This window comes from Engystomops pustulosus, chromosome 4 (genome assembly GCF_040894005.1).
Source record: "Engystomops pustulosus chromosome 4, aEngPut4.maternal, whole genome shotgun sequence".
Classification (NCBI taxonomy): Eukaryota; Metazoa; Chordata; class Amphibia; order Anura; family Leptodactylidae; genus Engystomops; species Engystomops pustulosus.
Window position 1 is genome coordinate 207,241,141 of NC_092414.1, and position 19,895 is coordinate 207,261,035.

General features: G+C 45.8%; 1 protein-coding gene across 1 annotated transcript; it reads right to left on the reverse strand.

Annotated features, from left to right (window-relative positions):
- Positions 1-1,409: 1,409 nt before the first annotated feature.
- On the reverse strand, positions 1,410-7,416 carry RLN3 (relaxin 3). Its single transcript, XM_072149731.1, has 2 exons — positions 7,194-7,416; positions 1,410-1,915 (listed from the first exon to the last, which is right to left on the reverse strand). The coding sequence occupies exons 1-2, from the start codon at positions 7,372-7,374 to the stop codon at positions 1,635-1,637; spliced, it is 462 nt and encodes a 153-aa protein (XP_072005832.1). The 5' UTR covers positions 7,375-7,416; the 3' UTR covers positions 1,410-1,634.
- Positions 7,417-19,895: the final 12,479 nt, after the last annotated feature.

Sequence of the window (19,895 nt, forward strand, 5' to 3'; positions counted from 1 at the left end):
TAATTAACGTTACTGGGGTCACCGCCAGTAATACCGTAATCATTTTTATTTTTTGATAGATCGGACTTTTGGGATGCGGTGTTTCCTAAAAGATTATTTTTATGTTTGAAGAGAAGAATAGGAATATCTCAAAATTAGGAGTGGTAGTTGCTCCTCCCTTCTTAAATTCCTAGGAAATTCCTCTAATCCAGATCAGGATGCTGGGGTTCAAAAAGTCTCCAAGTCCCAGATCCTGACATAAAATGAATGGCGCGGTGATGAGATTCTCTCTACATCCCTTAACGAGGTCAGCAGAAGGTTATAGCCGTCAGATCAGAGGTCACCGTTATAACTCCACAACTTGCTTTACACATCATAGAAATATGAGGCATAACCCATATTTTGGTCACATACTTTTCCCCAATAATTCCAGCCAGATCTCTGCTGTTATTATGTTCCTATGAGGGAAAAGATGGAAGTAAGACTGAGTTATAAAAGACAATTGGCATACTCCGAGCCTTCATCTTGTCATCACAGGCAGGGGGGCTATGGGGTGTTAGAATTATACTTGTGTAGAAGATGTGAGATAGAATCGGCCATTCTTTGCGGATCCCTAGCAGATAGAGCGATCGCTTTCTTCTGCTTTCCCTTATTCATATTAAAAGTTCATAATGGGGCCACAATATGTGGGGGAAATGTGGGGGAAATGAGAGGGGCCACAATATGTGGGGGAGATGAGAGGGGCCACAATATGTGGGGGAGATGAGAGGGGCCACAATATGTGGGGGAGATGAGAGGGGCCACAATATGTGGGAGAGATGAGAGGGGCCACAATATGTGGGGGAGATGAGAGGGGCCACAATATGTGGGGGAGATGAGAGGGGCCACAATATGTGGGGGAGATGAGAGGGGCCACAATATGTGGGGGAGATGAGAGGGGCCACAATATGTGGGGGAGATGAGATGATGAGTATACTAGGTGGAGCTGTAAGGCGTCAACCACATGATGTAGTGCTCATGCGTAGAATCCTTCCATTACGTGGTTAATGTCATAATTGAGCCCCATGGATGAAGAAGCCGTCCTTCCATGGACCCAGGCTCTGCCAACATCAAGACGCAAAAGATGTAACCAAGAAAAGCGAAAGTGCAGACAACTGCAATGAGCTCCCCATATCTCAGCTTTCTAGACCCTCCTAAGGTCCTTCCTTAGGTCCAGCCTGAAAATTTGGTAGTGAGACTGTTAGAAAAACCTTGTGACGGTCCCTCAATAAGCGACTATGGACTTTGTTATAGACTATTAAACATAAAACCGCCCCCCCCCCCACTCCATCCCTTAGCGCAATGCTGTGTCCCCCATAGTGACCTCTCCCCACATGACCCCGCGGCCTCTTTAGAAGGTGATCACAGAGGTCCACACCAGACACATCTGCTTGTATATAGTATTTGTTTATTTGTATGGCCCATAACTTCTCACAGTGCCATATGTATAGGAATAATATACAAATATATAACACACCATACGGTAAATGTACGTATCACACCAGTGATTGGACGCTGCCCGCCAGGGGGCTCAGTACATAGATCATAGACTCTGTACACACAGGTCCCTTGTCTCCGGGGGGGGTGACTCCAGGATTGGGGGGCAATGTTCAGTCTCAGCAGAGGGAGCTAATCTGACTTTTACTACACCCCCATTTGCAGCAGGTGTTGGACAGGCCCAGCGCTGCCTCCCTTCCTCTTCTTTCCACCACCCTCGCAGAGTCCTCCGCTGCTCCATGCCGGCTCCCTGCAGGCTCTCTCCAGGTTTGGGGTGATCCATAATCCATGATTTCACTGTTGAGGGGTCGTAGGTTTGTAGCCCACTCGCCAAATACCTCCTCTTCATCGGAATCTCTGTCTGTGGGTCCCAGGTTCCCAAAAAGATCGTTGGGGTCTCCTAAATGAGTTAAGGAAATATTCTGTTACTGTAGGCATTGTCATAGTAACAATGGGGGAGATTACCATAAGTCTCTTAGAGCAGAACTCTTCTAGTTGTCCATGGCCTCAGAAACGTGATGTATTTCTATGATAGTGCCCATTGGACACTACTGAGGTCGGCACAATTGGGTAAAACCGAAGACCACCCATCAGCCAAATTCTGAGGGTTCACCTTAACATTCAGCTGTAGTTCACTTCTATCTCCCCCATGTTCATGTGGTTTCCTCTGGATACGGTGTATTACACCCACACAACAAAAACCGGCTACCTCTGTAGGGGTCTGTCACATAAAATGAGTTTCTGACTCCCACCTTCCCTTTCCAAAAAGTGTCACAAATGTCACAAATGTCACAAACATGTCTTGATTATGGGACAGTAACATAGAGTCTGGGGAGTCACTAGGAGAGGGCCCCATAACGTCCCCTCCAACATAAAAAATACATATCTACACACTCCATATATTCCTGTACATAGGGGGAAGTGTTATAGGAGTTATATTCTTGTACATAGTGGGCAGTATTATAGTAGTTATATTCTTGTACATAGGGGGCAGTATTATAGTAGTTATATTCTTGTACATAGGGGGCAGTATTATAGTAGTTATATTCTTGTACATAGGGGGCAGTATTATAGTAGTTATATTCCTGTACATAGGGGGCATTATTATAGAAGTTATATTCTTGTACATAGGGGGCAGTATTATAGTAGTTGTAGTCCTGTACATAGGGGGCAGTATTATAGTAGTTATATTATTGTACATAGGGGCAGTATTATAGTAGTTATATTCTTGTACACAGGGGGCAGTATTATAGTAGTTATATACCTGTACATAGGGGGCAGTATTATAGTAGTTATATTCTTGTACATAGGGGGCAGTATTATAGTAGTTATATTCTTGTACATAGGGGGCAGTATTATAGTAGTTATATTCCTGTACATAGGGGGCAGTATTATAGTAGTTATATTCCTGTACATAGGGGGCAGTATTATAGTAGTTATATTCCTGTACATAGGGGGCAGTATTATAGTAGTTATATTCTTGTACATAGGGAGCAGGATTATAGTAGTTATATTCTTGTACATGGAGGGCAGTATTATAGTAGTTATATTCCTGTACATAGGGGGCAGTATTATAGTAGTTATATTCCTGTACATAGGGGGCAGTATTATAGTAGTTATATTCTTGTACATAGGGGGCAGTATTATAGTAGTTATATTCTTGTACATAGGGGGCAGTATTATAGTAGTTATATTCCTGTACATAGGGGGCAGTATTATAGTAGTTATATTCCTGTACATAGGGGGCAGTATTATAGTAGTTATATTCCTGTACATAGGAGGCAGTATTATAGTAGTTATATTCCTGTACAGTATTATAGTAGCTATATTCTTGTACATAGGAGGCAGTATTATAGTAGTTATATTCTTGTACATAGGGGGCAGTATTATAGTAGTTATATTCTTGTACATAAGGGGTAGTATTATAGTAGTTATATTCTTGTGCATAGGGGGCAGTATTATAGTAGTTATATTCTTGTGCATAGGGGGCAGTATTATAGCAGTTATATTCTTGTACATAGGGGGCAGTATTATAGTAGTTATATTCCTGTACATAGGGGGCAGTATTATAGTAGTTATATCCTTGTACATAGGGGGCAGTATTATAGAAGTTATATCCTTGTACATAGGGGGCAGTATTGTAGTCGTGTAATGTGAAGTATGTGGATTAGGTCAGATCAACAGGAAATTATCTATGGTGTCAGTGACTCTTGTAGCTTGAGCTTTTACAGAAGTGACACCAAAACAACAAGCAGGTGGTTATTACCCACATTAAAGCCACAGTACTTTATGATCTGCTGAAAATACGACTAAATGTGGGTGCACAAAAGATAGATAGTTATATAGATAGATATGTTACAAAGTAGCACAGGAAATCTGCATGAATTATAGAGAGTGTTTAGCCTCCACTATTAGTCGGCAGACACCCGGCTGCACAATAACACAATGTTATAAATGAATAGCGCAGATGATAATAGTGAACTTTGTAATATAATTTCATAAAGACATTTTCCTGTGTCCTTTTACCTCTTCCTTGTGTAAATCAGCTTCTGTCCTGTATCCACTGACACCAGAGAGATAAAGTAACCCGATAATGTTCCTAATGACTTAACTCTTAACTGGCAGACTACGGAGAGCAGAAACATGAAGATAACGATTCCTTTCTAGGTATATAAAAGTGTATTCACTAGCCTTATCTGTCTGAAGAGGAGGGGCCTGAGAAGGACTGCAGAGACACTGCTCACTGCAGGAGAAAGAAGTAGAAAAAGACCCTGAGAAGCTTAGAGTTTTAGAGTGGGGATGGACTGGACACATATAATGGACACATTGGGGGTCATTTACTAAGGGCCCGAATCGCTCTTTCCTGAAAATTACCGGTTTGCGACGAATTGCTCCCGTTTTTTTTCCGCACGTGATCGGATTGTGGCGCATTGGCGCCGCCATGCACGAGATGGAAATTGGGGGACGTGGCCGTCAGACAACCCACCGGATTCGGACATTTAAAAAAAAAAAAAAAATGTGTTGCTAGACACGCGCTTACCTGCACTCAGGAAGAGGATGGTGAACTCTGGCGAACTCCGGTGGACTTCAGCGCAGCAGCGACACCTGGTGGACACAACCTTAGTGAATCGCCGGAAGACCCGAATCTTCCACAGAGAACGCGCCGCTGGATCGCGACAGGACCGGGTAAGTAAATCTGCCCATTTAGTTAGTTCCTATAATGGAGGAGCCCGTATGTGGATAGAACCTACTAAGTGCTTTTTGGTTTGGAAGGTGATGGAGGAGGAAGCTGGCAACATCTGACACAAGGACAGTGAGAGTTGTGCTCCTAGACACATGGTGCTGACCAATGTTTCATCTGACTATGTTATTACTCTGTGATATCTGCTTTTATTTGTATGTGTCCCCCAGGATCTGTACAGCGCTGTGGAATATGATGGCGCTATAGAAATGAAGATTTTTTTTTTAAATTATTATAAAACTTGAGGACAAAACCTCATGTATCTGTGATAGAAGGTATTTGATCAAACAATATTTTATATTGTGTTAGGGAACAAAATAATGGGATAAAATGCAGAAGCGAGTAGTACAGAGAACTACAACCCCCATCATAGAGTATTGCTGCATTATGTGATATAACAAATTAGTGATGGTGTGGTGCAAAGATAATGGGGAAAACTTATTGGGGGTCATTTACTAAGGGCCCGATTCGCAGTTTCCCGACGTGTTACCCGAATATTTCCGATTTGCGCCGATTTTCCCTGAATTGACCCGGGATATTGGCGCATGCAATTGGATTGTGGCGCATCGGCGCCGGCATGCACGCGACGGAAATCTGGGGGCGTGGCCGAACAAAAACCCGACGGATTCGGAAAACCCGCCGCATTTAAAACAAAAAATGTGTCGCGGAGCTTGCACTTACCTTCACTCAGCCCGGCTCGGTGTATTCCAGTGCGTTCCGGGGAACTTCAGCGCAGCAGCGCCACCTGGTGGACGTCGGAGGAACTGCCTTAATAAATCCCGGCCGGACCCGAATCCAGCTCAGTGAACGCGCCGCTGGATCGCGAATGGACCGGGTAAGTAAATCTGCCCCATTATGGCTTCTCCGCAAGGTTTCGGGCAGAGAAACCACATGAATATTCCTCTCCATTCTTCGCCCCGCACCACTATGAGCATGTCGGGGCAGAGAGCAGGCAGGGGCAGAGAGCAGGCAGGGGCAGGAACGCCCGGCCAGTCACATTTCATATAATTGGACTTTAAGAGAAAATTCTGCCAGTTCCGATCTGTTCTACAGTAATTCTTAGTGAACATTGGCGCGGGATGGATGATATTCTAAACGCCAGTCATAATTCTCCCATTGGATCTAAGCCTCTTGTATGTTATTCCGTCTGCTGAGCCGCTGTATCTAAGCCATGTATAATACTGTCTGCTGTATCTAAGCCTACTATGTATGATACTGTCTGCTGTATCTAAGCAAACCATATATGATTGTGTCGGCTGAATTGCTGTAACTAAGCAAACCACGTTTGATCCAATGTGCTGTATCTAAGCTTACCATGTGTAATACTATCTGTTGTATTTAAGCCTACCATGTACGATACTGTCTGCTGTATCTAAGCTTACCATGTATGATAGTGTGTGCTGTATCTAAGCTTACCATGTATGATACTGTCTGCTGTATCTAAGCCTACCATGTACGATACTGTCTGCTGTATCTAAGCCTACCATGTATGATAGTGTGTGCTGTATCTAAGTCTACCAATCATGACACTGGGCCAAATTTATTAAAGTGTCTGACTTCACACTGAAAATAACATGGAGACTGCTGTGCACGTATTTATAAAGTGTCTGCGCCAGTTTTATGTCGCGGCTGCTGTGTCCAACAAGTAAGAAAAAATGTGCATCTAAAGGGCCAGTTAGTGCGGAGTCGGAGTTTGAACAAAGTGCACCAAAAAAATGTTGCATTCTGGGGGAGCGATTAATGAAGAGCGGGAGCCAGTTTTGATGGATCTGCCACCCCCTGCACACTCCACTGCACATAGTACAGACCACCAGCTCTGACAGATGTGGACCACTGGGTTCTGAGCCGCTAGGGGGGGGATTTACCAAACTGGGTCTCCAGATTAAAAAGAATAAACTAGAAAAAGTAACATAGAACTTCTAAGAAATCTGCTGCTGTATTTATTCCTCTTGTATCTTATGCTGCCTCCTGTGCTGGTGTATCTAAGCCTGCCCTGTGTGATACTATTGGCTTAGACACTTCATCCAAGTTTATCATATGTGATTGAGTTGTAGAATACATTATACCGTGCGCCCAGCGCCGGGCACCACCTACTACGAGGACAATTCCACAGGATGTTCTGGAGGAAACCGGAGACCCCAGAGGAAGCCCCACATCAGGGCGAGTACACAAACTCCACAAAGATGTCATCCCTGGTCAGATCCAGATCCAGGATCCAGTGCTGACCACTGAGCCACCATCTATCTAACTCCATACATTATCGCCTTGTGGTCTGGTGTATCATACTCTGTGCTGGGCCGAGTATCTAAGCCAATAGTATGTGATACTGTATGTTGTTGTGGTATATCTGGTCGTGTGATCTGGTGTATCTAAGCTTATTGTGTGATACGGTGTTGGAGCCCTACATGACGTATATGTACATGCATCTTCTACCCACCTGTTTGCATGACCTCATTTCGCCTCCATCTGGAGCCTCCACATGTGAAGATAACCGCCCGGATGAATTCTCGCCCGCACAGCTTCACCCCGATGGTGGGCATGCGGACGCTGCCGTGGGCACTGCCATGTACAGCCAGGAGCCACAGAAGTGTCAGGAGAGCGGGTGCCAGCGGCTGCATTCTGCCCGGGTGACAGCGATGAGTGAGAACATCTCCAGGACCGGAGGGAACCCTCTTATAAGGAGGCGGCGTGGACCTGAGGAGGAGATAAGAACCTTTGCTCTGCGACCCCCTCCCCGGACCAGCTCTGAAGGTAGAGATAACCTTTCCAGGGCGTAATCACGCTGGAATTATTCAGAGCTCGTCACTAGCAGAAAATCACTCTCATTCACTAATGACAAGTCCATGGACACCATCACACACTGTGCTCAGGAGAATGCACACAGCAGTGTCACTGGTCTCCCAACCCCAAGGGGTCACATCACTGAGGCCTAGCACGATGTAACCTGTCCGGCATCACCTAGGGCAGAGCTCCACAACCTTCCTAACGCTCCAAGGCTTTCATATAGTTCCTAAGGTTGTGGGGACCCCCACCCATAAAATAATTTTCTAATAACTGTTATTTTGCTACTATTCTGAATCATAACCATAGTCACAGCGCCTGCTCCCAATAGTCACAGCGCTTGCCCCCAATAGCTGCAGAGCCTGCCCCCACTAGTCACTGCACTTGCCCCCTGCAGTCACAGTGCCTGTCCCGAGTAGTCCCAGCGCCTGTCCCCAGTAGTCACAGAGCCTGCCCTCAGTAGTCACAGCGCCTTCCCCCAGTAGTCACAGTGCCTGTCCCCAGTAGTCACAGAGCCTCCCCCCACTAGTCACAGAGCATGCCCCCTGCAGTCACAGTGCCTGCCCTCAGTAGCCGTAGCGCTTGCCCCCTGTAGTCCCAGTGCCTGTCCCCAGTAGTCACAGAGCCTGTCCCCAGTAGTCCCAGAGCCTGCCCCCTGCAGTCACAGTGCCCGCCAGTAGTCACAGAGCCTGCCCCCTGTAGTCACAGTGCCTGCCTCGAGTAGCCTTCAGTTACAGTGACCCCCCTAGTAACCAGTAGTCTCACAGTGTTGCCCCACAGTACTAGCATATGGGAAAAACGTGCTGACATCATGTGTTGCACGTGCCGCTTCTACTATGCCACAGATTGTGCACCCTCACACGGAGGCGGTGGGAGCCGTTCCTCTGCCCTGCGGTGTCTTGGTTCCTAACTAAACACATATTTTGCATGGTCTTTGGTGACCCCTGTGAAAGGGTTTTTCTACACCCAAAGGGGTCACAACCCACAAGTTGAGAACTGCTGACCTAGAGCATCCGTCTGCAGCATCTCCTACCACACGTGGAAGCAGATAATATCTGTGACCATACAGACTGCCTCCAGTTTGTATTGTACCTGGAGAGATGTGTCCCCAGACCTTTGTGGAGTAGCAGCAGGACTGTGTCAGTCAGTGTCCCTGGAGCTATGTGCCATCATAACTTTGTGTATGTTGTTAGTTATAGAAGGAATGTAAAATTCTGATTTATATTCCATCATTGTAGCTTCTCTAAGTGCACCGGGGGCGTGTCCTCACACTGCTGTGCTCTTTGTAACTTTACTACATCCCTTTCTCTCTGAATAACTATTTTAGCTCTGTGAGATCCTGTTTTTTTACCAAACATGTTGCAATGTATAATGACACAATTATAGTTTTATTAACTGTTTGTGAAGAAAGGGAATATTGTCTTGAAGTTTTCATCACCTGATGAATGGGGCTCACAATCTAATCAACCGACCAGTATGTTTTAGAGTGTGGGAGGAAACCGGAGGACCCGGAGGAAACCCACGCAAACACGGAGAGAACACATAAACTCTTTGCAGATGTTGACCCTGGGACATGAACCCAGGACTTCAGCGCTGCAAGGCTGTAATGCTAACTACTGAGCCACCATGCCGCCCGTAGTTCACAGCTAATTGTTTCCTTGAGTGTCATGGCCCCGGTGCATAATATGCAGTCCTCGTCCATACAGCTAAGCTATTGGCTAGGAAAACATTACCTCTCTGCCGGCATTGTGTCCCCGCTCTTTAGCTTTGTGGAGGAGCAATAATGATGCTGTTGGGGCATTTATCACTGTTCAGCCTTCCAGAATAGAGAAATGTATCGGCATCCCATGACATTTTGGACAGTTGTAAGTCTCGGTTTTTGTGTGTACAGTGTGGAGCAGGCCCTTGTGTGTTCCAACATGGCTCCAGTGCACAAAGCAGAGGCCATACAGGCATCAGAGAGGGGTTTGAGTTTGAAAAACTTGTGTAACACGTCTCCAGTTCAGGCTTCAGCATCATCCTCTGTCCTTAAATGACAGCAGTGGATGTGATTTTCTACTATTTTACGTTCTGTCTTGCAGTAGTCTGAATGCTGTCCTATTTCACTCCTGGCTGTCTTAATTATATTCCTCCACACCAGTCTGTCTCCTAGGCTGCTGCAGATGATTTTTTCATTCACATTCCTCCCAGGCTTGTCTGTTTCCAGTTCTGTTCAGATGATAGGGGGGCCTATCCAATCATGTCCGGACTGGGACTCGGACATCCCATAAGAAATTAATTTTGTTTCTTCCAATTGCTTGCTAGCAGACTCATTATTGCTTTATTCTGATGTTGCTCACCTACTTACCTTCCGTTTGTCTTGTTCTGAGTCTTTAACTTTGTTTTCTCGCACTTCCTCCTGTGATTTGTTCTGTTTAACGTTGGCGCAAGTAGGAAACATCGCCAAGTTGTCGTCTACCATCTAGTGTAGGATCAGCCAGTACGTAGGGATAACTGTATGGTTTTACCAATAGGGCTCATCCACTATCAGCCGCATTACAACATGGCAGCCCTTTTTTAAAGCCAGAATTGAATTTGTTTTCCAATTGTGAGCCATCCTACCATCAGGCGTTATTACTTCAGATTCTTGGCTTCTACAATGGTAAAAGTACAAATCATTGGAAAATTGCTTCGTCATTATTGGGTGACACAAAATAGACATCGTAGAGGTTCTCCAACATACATCAAACGTCCCAATCTCCCAGCATGTCCACAAGACTCCTGAAATGCGAAGATTTAACACCCTTTCCCTCGCCACTTGTCTTGTTTCTCTCAAGGAGCCATATTTTTGTTTCTCTATCCCCTTTGTGATGGGTCATATAACCATAGAGAGGTGGTCACCATACTCTCCCCTGGTTCTTTACCATCAGAGTAAACAATCCGTGATGGACGCGATCCAGGAGACGTGTGATGTGGCGCTCCGCTCATCTTTATGCAGGTGAACTTTATTAATCAGCATTTCATTAGCCCCGCGGCCGGTGACACAGGTTCCTTTGTCTGGTATAATGTCACAGAGCGGCTGATAACATCGTACAGACGCAGATAGCCGCCGCGTCTCGCTTCTCGCTGCCCTAACATTTTAATGACAAAAAACTGAGCGTGTCACCTCTGAAATCAGATCTTTGACATCGGTGCGGCGGAGCAGTGAGCACGGAGCGGAGGTAAGCACCGCATCCAGATAACCGAATAATAATCAGGATTCTAGAAAGTTTTTCTCAGGATAGAAAGTAACTTCACATTCTTCATCATCGACACCGTCAAATATTTGTCTCATTGTTTGCTTCATATTGTGCCGGACCCAACGATCAAGCGCAGCCATATATCTGTATATATATATATCACTATAGCTGTGACATCACAGGAGAGAGGGGTCAGGAATGTTGGATTAGAGCTCCTTTTATAAATTCCGAGCTTTAGTTCTTTCCAGGGATCCGGGGATCGCCTGGAACATTCTAGCAGCGTTATTTTCTTTCTGTGAAACCCTTTGAGAGTTTTCATAGCTGTGAGTTTGGGATCACTGTCTGAATGTGACGCCCTACTAATCCGACTTCTACTTTCTGAATTCTTTAATCTTCAATCTATCCATAATTTACTTTACAGAAATAGAATGGAGTCACATCATCATCCAAAATGAAAAACCTCATAATTCCAACTTCCCTGAGGAAGCAAGAGCACCCTTAAAGGGGTTGGGGGGAGGGTGGTTAAAAAAATAAACTGGTACTTACCTGGTCTTCCGCGCCTACAACTTACACCACACGTCCTGTCATCTGACAGCATTGTGCCTCATACAGAGAAAATTTTAAAGGGGTTTTTCCCCAAACTCAAGTTAGGCCCAATCCTCACGAAAACGAGGAGTGTGATGGGGTCCCATGTACTTTCGGCGGACCCCTCGTCGCTCCGTCAGAGTCGCCAATCTCCGTCAGCTCCATAGAGTCATGCGCGGCCGTCTGCTCCATCACTCTGACAGAGCAACGAGGGGTCTGACGGAGGTACCTGGGACCCCATCAGACCCCTCATTTTTGTGATCGGTGGGGGTCTCAGTGATCACCAAGTTAGGCCCTATCCTGTGGTTAAGGCATTACTTGTGTTTGTGGGAAATCCCTTTAAACACTTAATACAGATAAGCAGGTTACTCTCCCTATGCACCATGGACTCTGAACTTATCCCGTCACCTTCCTGACCAAGACATGTATAACATCGGAACCTCATATTAGTTGAAAATTTGGGTTACATGTTTTGGGTTTATTAATGAGAAAAAAAAAATTAGCAAAAATTTTGAAAAAAGTCTAGATTTTATGCATTTTATTTAGATCATCATACCACCCAAATAACTTAACCCCTTAACGATTAAGCCTTTTTTGGGAGCTTTTATTTTTCCATGTACAGAGCTGTGTGAGGGCTTGTTTTGTGCGTAAGACATAAGATTCCAAATGCAGTGAAATTGGTGAAAAAATGCATTTGAGATGTTTTCTTGTATGCTTGGATTTTACGGCTTTCACTGGCAATGACAGGTTTTCGACTTATTTTCGGCTATTTTCGGTTACAGGGTTTTATTTATTTATTTATTTTTACTATTTTCAGGCCCCTACTTTAACCCTAGCTTGTCTGATTGAACCTACTATATACTGGCATACTATTGTATGTCAGTATATGGGGATTTTACTGATCATGTATTACAATGTGCAAATTGCACATTGTAATACATAGTATGAAACGAGACAGCCTCGGGTCTTTGTAAGACCCCAGGCTTTCATAGCAACAGATTGCTGCTCCCCAGTGACGGGAATTGACGATCTAAGCCAACATGGCAGCACCCTAGCACCGCCAGCTTTTTAATGCCACCAGCAGCTTTGCCAGCGGAAATTGCGGGTGGTACCGGTGGGTGTTTACTGTAATATGCAGCAAACACTCACGGACTAAAGAGAGGGCTCAGCCTGTATTAAGGGGTTAATAACTAACATTTGCCGAATATCTGCTATAAGTTGTCATGTTTTATAAGCCTCCTCTCATTTTCAAAGAGTTTATGAGACTTAAAACCTCAACAGAAATCCACCATCAAAATCCATCCTGATAAACCAGGGGCATTACTCATAGATCCAGTCACATAACTGTGGTATCTTCTTATATTTGTTATCCATGGCCTCCCTCCTACTAAAATCAACTTTTAGGGGGGGGCGTGGCTTGGCGATGGCGGAGTAAGTCGCACTTACTGCGAGCTCCCGGCCATTCCCGCCAATCACCCGTGATACAGAGCGCCAAGAGCCCCGATCGCACCATGGTCCACAGGAGGGGACCGAGGAGGACCACGGCACCCCCAACAGCCGACCCGGGAGCCATAACCAAATTCCTCAGGACAGCGGAGCTGCCTGAGGACGCGGTGCACGAGGCGTCCAAGATGGCGGCCGCGACCGCCCGTCTTCCTCTCACCGCAGCGCCATCCGCTCAGCAGGAGCTGAGTGTAATGGAGGAGTCAGCCCCGCAGTCTCCGGGCATCACGGTGAGTGCCCCTTCAGAGGGGCATCATGAAGAATACCCCCCACTATCGGGGAGCAGAGGAGAAGTGCCTCCATCCCAGGCCTCCCCTACATTAATATGGCCTTCCACTCCCCACAGGGCCCTACCTCCCACCCCCACTGCAAGCCAAGGGGGCAATGTTTCCCCATCCCAGGGGGCAAGTGTCTCCCAACAAGAATGGGACTGGAAGGCGCATATACGTGCCATGCCTACCAGGCATGAAATTAATAACCTTTTTTCAAGGCTGGAGGAATCTCACAAAAGGGACATTGCTGGTTTGCAGAAAGAAATACATCACATTGGCCACAGGGTGGCAGAAGCGGAGTCTGCCCAGGAGAAAATTCTAGATCAATTGGACACTCACTCACAAGTTCTACAGGAACATGCATCCCATATCTCTAGTATTTTGACACACCTGGAAGATATTGAGAACAGACACCGCCGTAACAATCTAAGGATTAGAGGCGTAAATGAAGACGTGGAACCATCTAAACTTGAGGAGTGGGCCCAAGCGTTTTTTGCAGAGATCTTGAACCAACCTTCTGCCTCTCCAATTGAGCTGGATCGTATCCATCGCACATTGGGCCCTAAGCCGGCGGCTTCTGAGCGCCCTAGAGACATCCTATGTCGAGTCCATTTCTTCAAGGAAAAAGAGGAGATACTTCGTCGTGCAAGGGAGCTCAAGGACATCACGTTCCGTGGATCCAAAATTATTGTTCTCCCAGACTTAGCGAAGAGAACCCTTCAACTGCGGAGGGCCTTGCGTCCTCTATTGACGGAATTGCAATCCAGGGACATCCCGTATAGATGGGGCTACCCGTTTCAACTGATTGCTAAGAAAAATGGGAAGTCGGCTGTATTCAGATCTCTCGGAGACCTCCCGAAATTTCTGGGGACGTTCGAGCTGCCACAGATAGCCTTACCTGAGTGGCCTATAATCAACTCGGCCCCGGTCCAACCGCCGAGAGAGAGGTGGCAGGAAACACGCAGAAGAGGCTCAGACCGAGCTATGAGTCACTCTACCGGAACCTGAACGGTTTTTCTTTTTATACTTATCTATTTGATAGGGTTACCTGTTATGCTTTCCTTACCATGCTGTTATAATCTTTTTCACGTGGTTTATAATAATACCTGTACTCCTCGTTTTATCACAGGCTGCGTTGCCTCTGGGAATGTAGCAGGGGCTTTTATAATCTTTAATTATTTGAAATTCTATTTCTGAAGCGCTTAATATGTTTTTTCTTGTATTATGAACATACTGTTTTTTGGCGGAGATGTGCCGGGAGACTCGCCCCCCATTGGTCTCCTCGTCTCCCCCTTAGGGTTGCGGTGCTGGACATCGCCTTGGCTTTTTATGCCTTTTCTTAGATTTACCAGGCTCATTAGGGGCCTGGGTTGTACATTTTCTCATGTATGTTATGTTTGTCATGTTTGTTTACCCCTTTCCTCCCTCCCCGTTCTTTCCTGGTCTAACCTCCTCCTTCCCCTCACTACATTATCTACACATGATCTAAGCTCCCCTTTACCTAAACTATGGCGGTATTAACTTTCTGTACATACAATGCCAGGGGTCTAAATAAACCGGAGAAACGAAGCCAAATATTATACCGTCTCCATAAGAGACGAGTTTTGGTAGCAATGTTTCAAGAGACTCACTTTAAAGTGGACGGCATTCCCAAATTACACAATAAGTATTACCCTGTATGGCACCACTGCCCTCACCCCTCTAGGAAGGCTTGTGGAGTGTCCATAGCTTTTCACAAGTCGTTCCATCCGACCATATTGGCCACGGAGGTAGACACGGAAGGCCGTTACATATTTCTTAAAATTGACTTACTGGGAAATGTTTTCACACTTGCTAATGTTTATTTTCCAAACCAGGGTCAGGTGTCTTTTGGCGTGGGTGTTCTGAAAAAATTGGCTGTCTTTGCTGAAGGATCTGCATTGATTCTAGGAGGCGATTTCAACGTCCCTCTTGACCCTGCACTGGACTCTTCCACAGGTAGGTCCTCACTTTCCCACCTGGCACTACGTAGGCTGAGACGCTCATTATTAAACCTCAAATTAGTAGATATGTGGAGGGTGCTTCACCCGGGAGTCAGAGACTATAGCCATCACTCTCAAGCCCATAATAGCTATGGCCGCCTAGATTACCTCTTCGTATCACACCAACTGTTAGATCGAGGCCCTAAGAGTTCTATCGATTCCACCCTCTGGTCAGACCATGCCCCGGTGTACGGGTGGCTAGGCCATCTGGGTAAACGCACAAAGGAATTCTCCTGGAGATTAAATGACAACCTACTAAATGATGCCCTATGCGAAGCTGAGGTCCGGGGTGTAATCAAGGACTTTATATCCTCAAGTCAGGCCCAACATCTTACAATACCAGTTAGATGGGAGATTTTAAAGGGATCCATCCGAGGGGTGTTTATGGCACATGGGGCACGACTTAAAAAGGAAAATTCTGCAAAACTGAGCTCCTTATTCTCAGAATTGGGTTCTAAAGAAACCGCTAATAAATCCTCCCCAACTGATCTTTTAAAGACGGAAATCTCAACTATTAGATACAAGATCCTCCAAATATTAGATCAAAAGAGCCTATGTTTTAGAGATAAGGTGAGAAAAGATTACTTCGAATATGGGGATAAATGCGGGAAATTACTAGCCAAAACCCTACATCCTAGGACCCCTCAGGCACCAGTTATGTCCATATACTCACCCCAGGGCACCTTAGTTAACTCACCGAATGAGATTCTTCGGGAATTTAGTAACTTCTACACCGCTCTATATAATTTGGATGTCCCTGCTACTGACCCTGTTCGCTCCATGGAAGAGATCTCAGGCTATCTGGAATCTCATTTCCCAAACTCAATTTCCCCAGAGGAAGCCTCTACAATTGATAACGACTTCACCTCAGAAGAAATTCTGCAGGTAATAAAGGAACTGAAAATGGGCAAGAGCCCTGGGCCAGACGGCTTCACACCCAGATTTTATAGAGTCTTCGGGGAAGCCCTAGCTACACCTTTGACGGACTTCTTCAACTCTATAGACATAGACAGTCCCTTTGACCCACAATCCCTTAGAGCCCACATCTCGGTTATCCCTAAACCGGGTAAGGACCCCAACCACTGCGGAAATTATAGGCCCATCTCCTTGATTAATATCGACCTTAAAATATACTCCAAGATTTTAGCTTTACGCATCTCCCCATTTATCCCAAACTTAATTCACCCTGAACAGGTGGGCTTTGTTCCGGGTCGTGAGGCAAGGGACAATACCCTAAAAACACTTACCCTAATCTCGTGGGCTCGGCGCTCGGGGACCCCTTTATGTCTGCTTACGGTGGACGCTGAAAAAGCCTTTGATAGGGTACATTGGGGGTTCCTGGGGGCCACTCTCACGAGGTTGGGTTTGGGAGCAAAAACAAGGAACAGAATTATGGCCCTCTATACAAATCCGTCCGCATGTGTCAGGGTTAACGGGTCGTTATCCTCCCCCTTTCCCATTCGTAATGGCACGAGACAGGGGTGCCCATTGTCCCCACTTCTTTATATCCTAGTGATGGAATCTTTGGCTTGTGCACTTCGTGATAACCCTTCCATTAGAGGCCTAGAGATCAAAGGAAAACCTTATAAACTCTCACTGTTTGCTGATGACTTACTCATTTATGTCTCGGATCCGGTAGTAAGTCTTCCTAATATTATGAGGGAGTTTGAGGCATACAGTAGAGTTAGCAATTTCAAGGTTAATGTCCAAAAATCTGAGATCTTGAACATTAATATTCCGAATCAGCTGGTCTCCTCCCTGACCACCTCCCTTCCCTTTAAATGGGCAAATGGGCATATTAAATATCTTGGAGTGCACATTCCATCAGATCCTAACCAAATCTACACTTTGAACTATGCGCCCCTGCTTAAGAACATAGAAACTGATCTCAAATCATGGAGTTCCCTCTCCCTCTCTTGGTTTGGTAGGATGAATACGCTTAAGATGGACTCCCTGCCTAAGATCCTCTACATTTTCCAGACGGTTCCCATAGATCTAAGCGCCGCTTTCCTAGATCGACTCAGGAAACTAGCAACTAAATTTGTTTGGAGGGACTCCCCCCCACGGATAAAACACAGCATCTTAACAAGACACAAAGAATTGGGGGGGGCAGGTCTTCCAGACTTCTCACGCTACCATAGGGCGGTCATAAGTAAAGTGGTACTAGACCTGACAAGTCGAAACAGCGGGAAGCTATGGGTAGACCTGGAATGTTCCCTACTGAATCATGGTCATCTCCCAGATCTGTTCTGGCTCCCCCCTAAGAGTGATTGGGACTTATACAACATCTCACCACTAATGTCGCACATCTTGAAAGTCTGGGGCAAGTTCGCCATCAGGGTTAAACTTATTAATGTCCCCGGTCCTTTGTCCCCGGTCATGGGTCTTCCCGGAATGCCGGAAACATTAAATAGATGCCCTATTTTACTAAATGACAATGGCCGTCATAAGACTCTGGGGGAGATAATATCCACAACAGGGATACGTTCTTTAAACGACATTTTGGGAGATAGGAGACCTTATCCTGGGGTATGGCTACAGTATCTCCAACTTCGTAGTGCTATTCAAACTCTGACTCCCGGGGGAACCTTAACCTCCACACTTACGGCTTTTGAGTCCATCTGCAGTTCGGCCAAACTGACTCCTCATGGAGTGTCTCTAGTCTATGGGATGTTGTCGGGTTGCGGTGAGGAGGACCTACCACTGCCATATATGAAGGCATGGGAAACGGAGTTGGGTAAAACCTTCACCAAAGAACAATGGGAAAAGTCCCTCCTTTTAACCCATAAGATGTCGGTGTCCAACAAAATCCAGGAGACTAATTTTAAAATCCTAACTAGGTGGTATAGAACCCCCACTCGCCTACATAGCATGTTCCCTTCAGTTTCTCCTATTTGCTGGCGTTGTCACAAGGACAGGGGCACCATGCTTCACGTGTGGTGGGACTGTGGAGTGGTGGCAGCAGTGTGGAACGCCATTTGGGATCTCTACAAGCAGCTATACGGCTCCACAGGGAGCATTTCTCCTGATATTGCTTTGTTATCAATGCTCCCAGGGCGGCTTAGAGACATTAAAAAAGGCCTCCTGCGTCACTGCATAGTGGCAATGAGACAGGTAATTCCTAGATTGTGGAAGTCCACTTCTCCACCTACCAGATTAATGTGGGTGGAGGAGATGGACAGACTGAGACGATTGGAGGAACTGAGAGCATTAGATAACAATCAATATGATGTTTTCCACAAAACCTGGTACAGATGGGACACGTTCAGGAACTCACCTGCTCTAACCTCTTGGATATAGATGTTGTAATCATGGGCACCGCTGTTTCAGCAACAGGGGGTACCCCCCCTAACCTTGATGTGTAGTGATTGATTCCTTGTCTCCCCCCCCCCCCCTCTTTCCCTACCCCCCTTATTTCTCCACCCCTAGATGTTTAGTTAATATTAGATTTGTTCATATTTGCTTGTTCGAGCTTGAGTCCTGCTTGATTATGATCCTTGTCATAGATAAATATGGGGCTGCGACCCGAACATGTGCCTGACTTGTAGGCTTCTCGCTCACTTGCAATAAAGTTTATTGAACCATAAAATCAACTTTTAGGATTACGCTCACTCACTTCTAGGGCGCTATGGCTGTTCCCTAAACTGCTCAGTGCTGCAGATTCACAGGCTGTTACAATGAGCAGCACTTGTCTCAGCCCACTACTGCCTTGACTTTTAGGCGAGGCTTCACTCCTGGAGCACCACTCTGTGACGCCTCTACCTTGGCATCCCCGCCCTACATCATCCCGTAAACTCTCCTTTCCACCTTTCATTGCCAGTGACCAAATTCGTCCTCTTACATACACCCGATGCCTGCATTATACACTTCATCACACATATACGTTGAGTTGATGGCGTATTTCGTTTAGTCCCGAGCATTCATAGCTCTGCCCATGGCCTGAGATCAAGATGCAGTCATCAGACCAAACCGTGACTGTATTGTAGATTGTATTAACAAATAGTTTAGCACAAACCATATTCCGAGTGCCTAGTTATGATCTTACATAAGAAAAGGAGTGGTGTCCTACCAAGGCCCCAACATTGTCTCCGGGAGTGACAGGGCCAATCCTGCATCGATGTAAGGAAGGTCACCTCTTGGCCACCAGTCTTTTGGCTGACATCAAGTTTATGTCAATGGCCGATTCAGATCCTGCAGAGAGGATGAAGGTATCAATAACTTTCTACATGGTTCTATCTGATTCTACCCTCAAGCACATGAATGGACTCACAATATAAGCCGCCTGGACTATCAAGTTCTTAATCCCGAACAACAGATATCCATCATTGTGGTCCCATCGTGGTCAAAGATCTCAGCAGAGATCATATGCTGGTTACTGTTATACCCTACAGCTTTGCTCTGTTAGATATCGATCTTCAAAGACCAAGAATAGACCACAGGTCATTTAGAGATGTGTCCCAAAAACAAGAGAGTAATGACTCCTCGTCTTCTCCTGTAAGTGCCGGAGGGTCGTAAATATTGGTAAATCGGGAAGCACAAATGACGTCAGCAGTGTAAGGAACAATAGAGACTATGGAGACTATCTACAAGGTCCAGTCCCAGGATTTCTAAGGAGAACATGAGGTTAGATTGATGCCGATAATTGTCACGTTTTACAGCCAAGGTTTCCTCTTTCCAGTGATACTCTGCAAAGACTAAGATTCGGAGTTACATTCACGTATGTAAATTCCCTCAGACCAGAAGAGGAAAAAAAATGTCA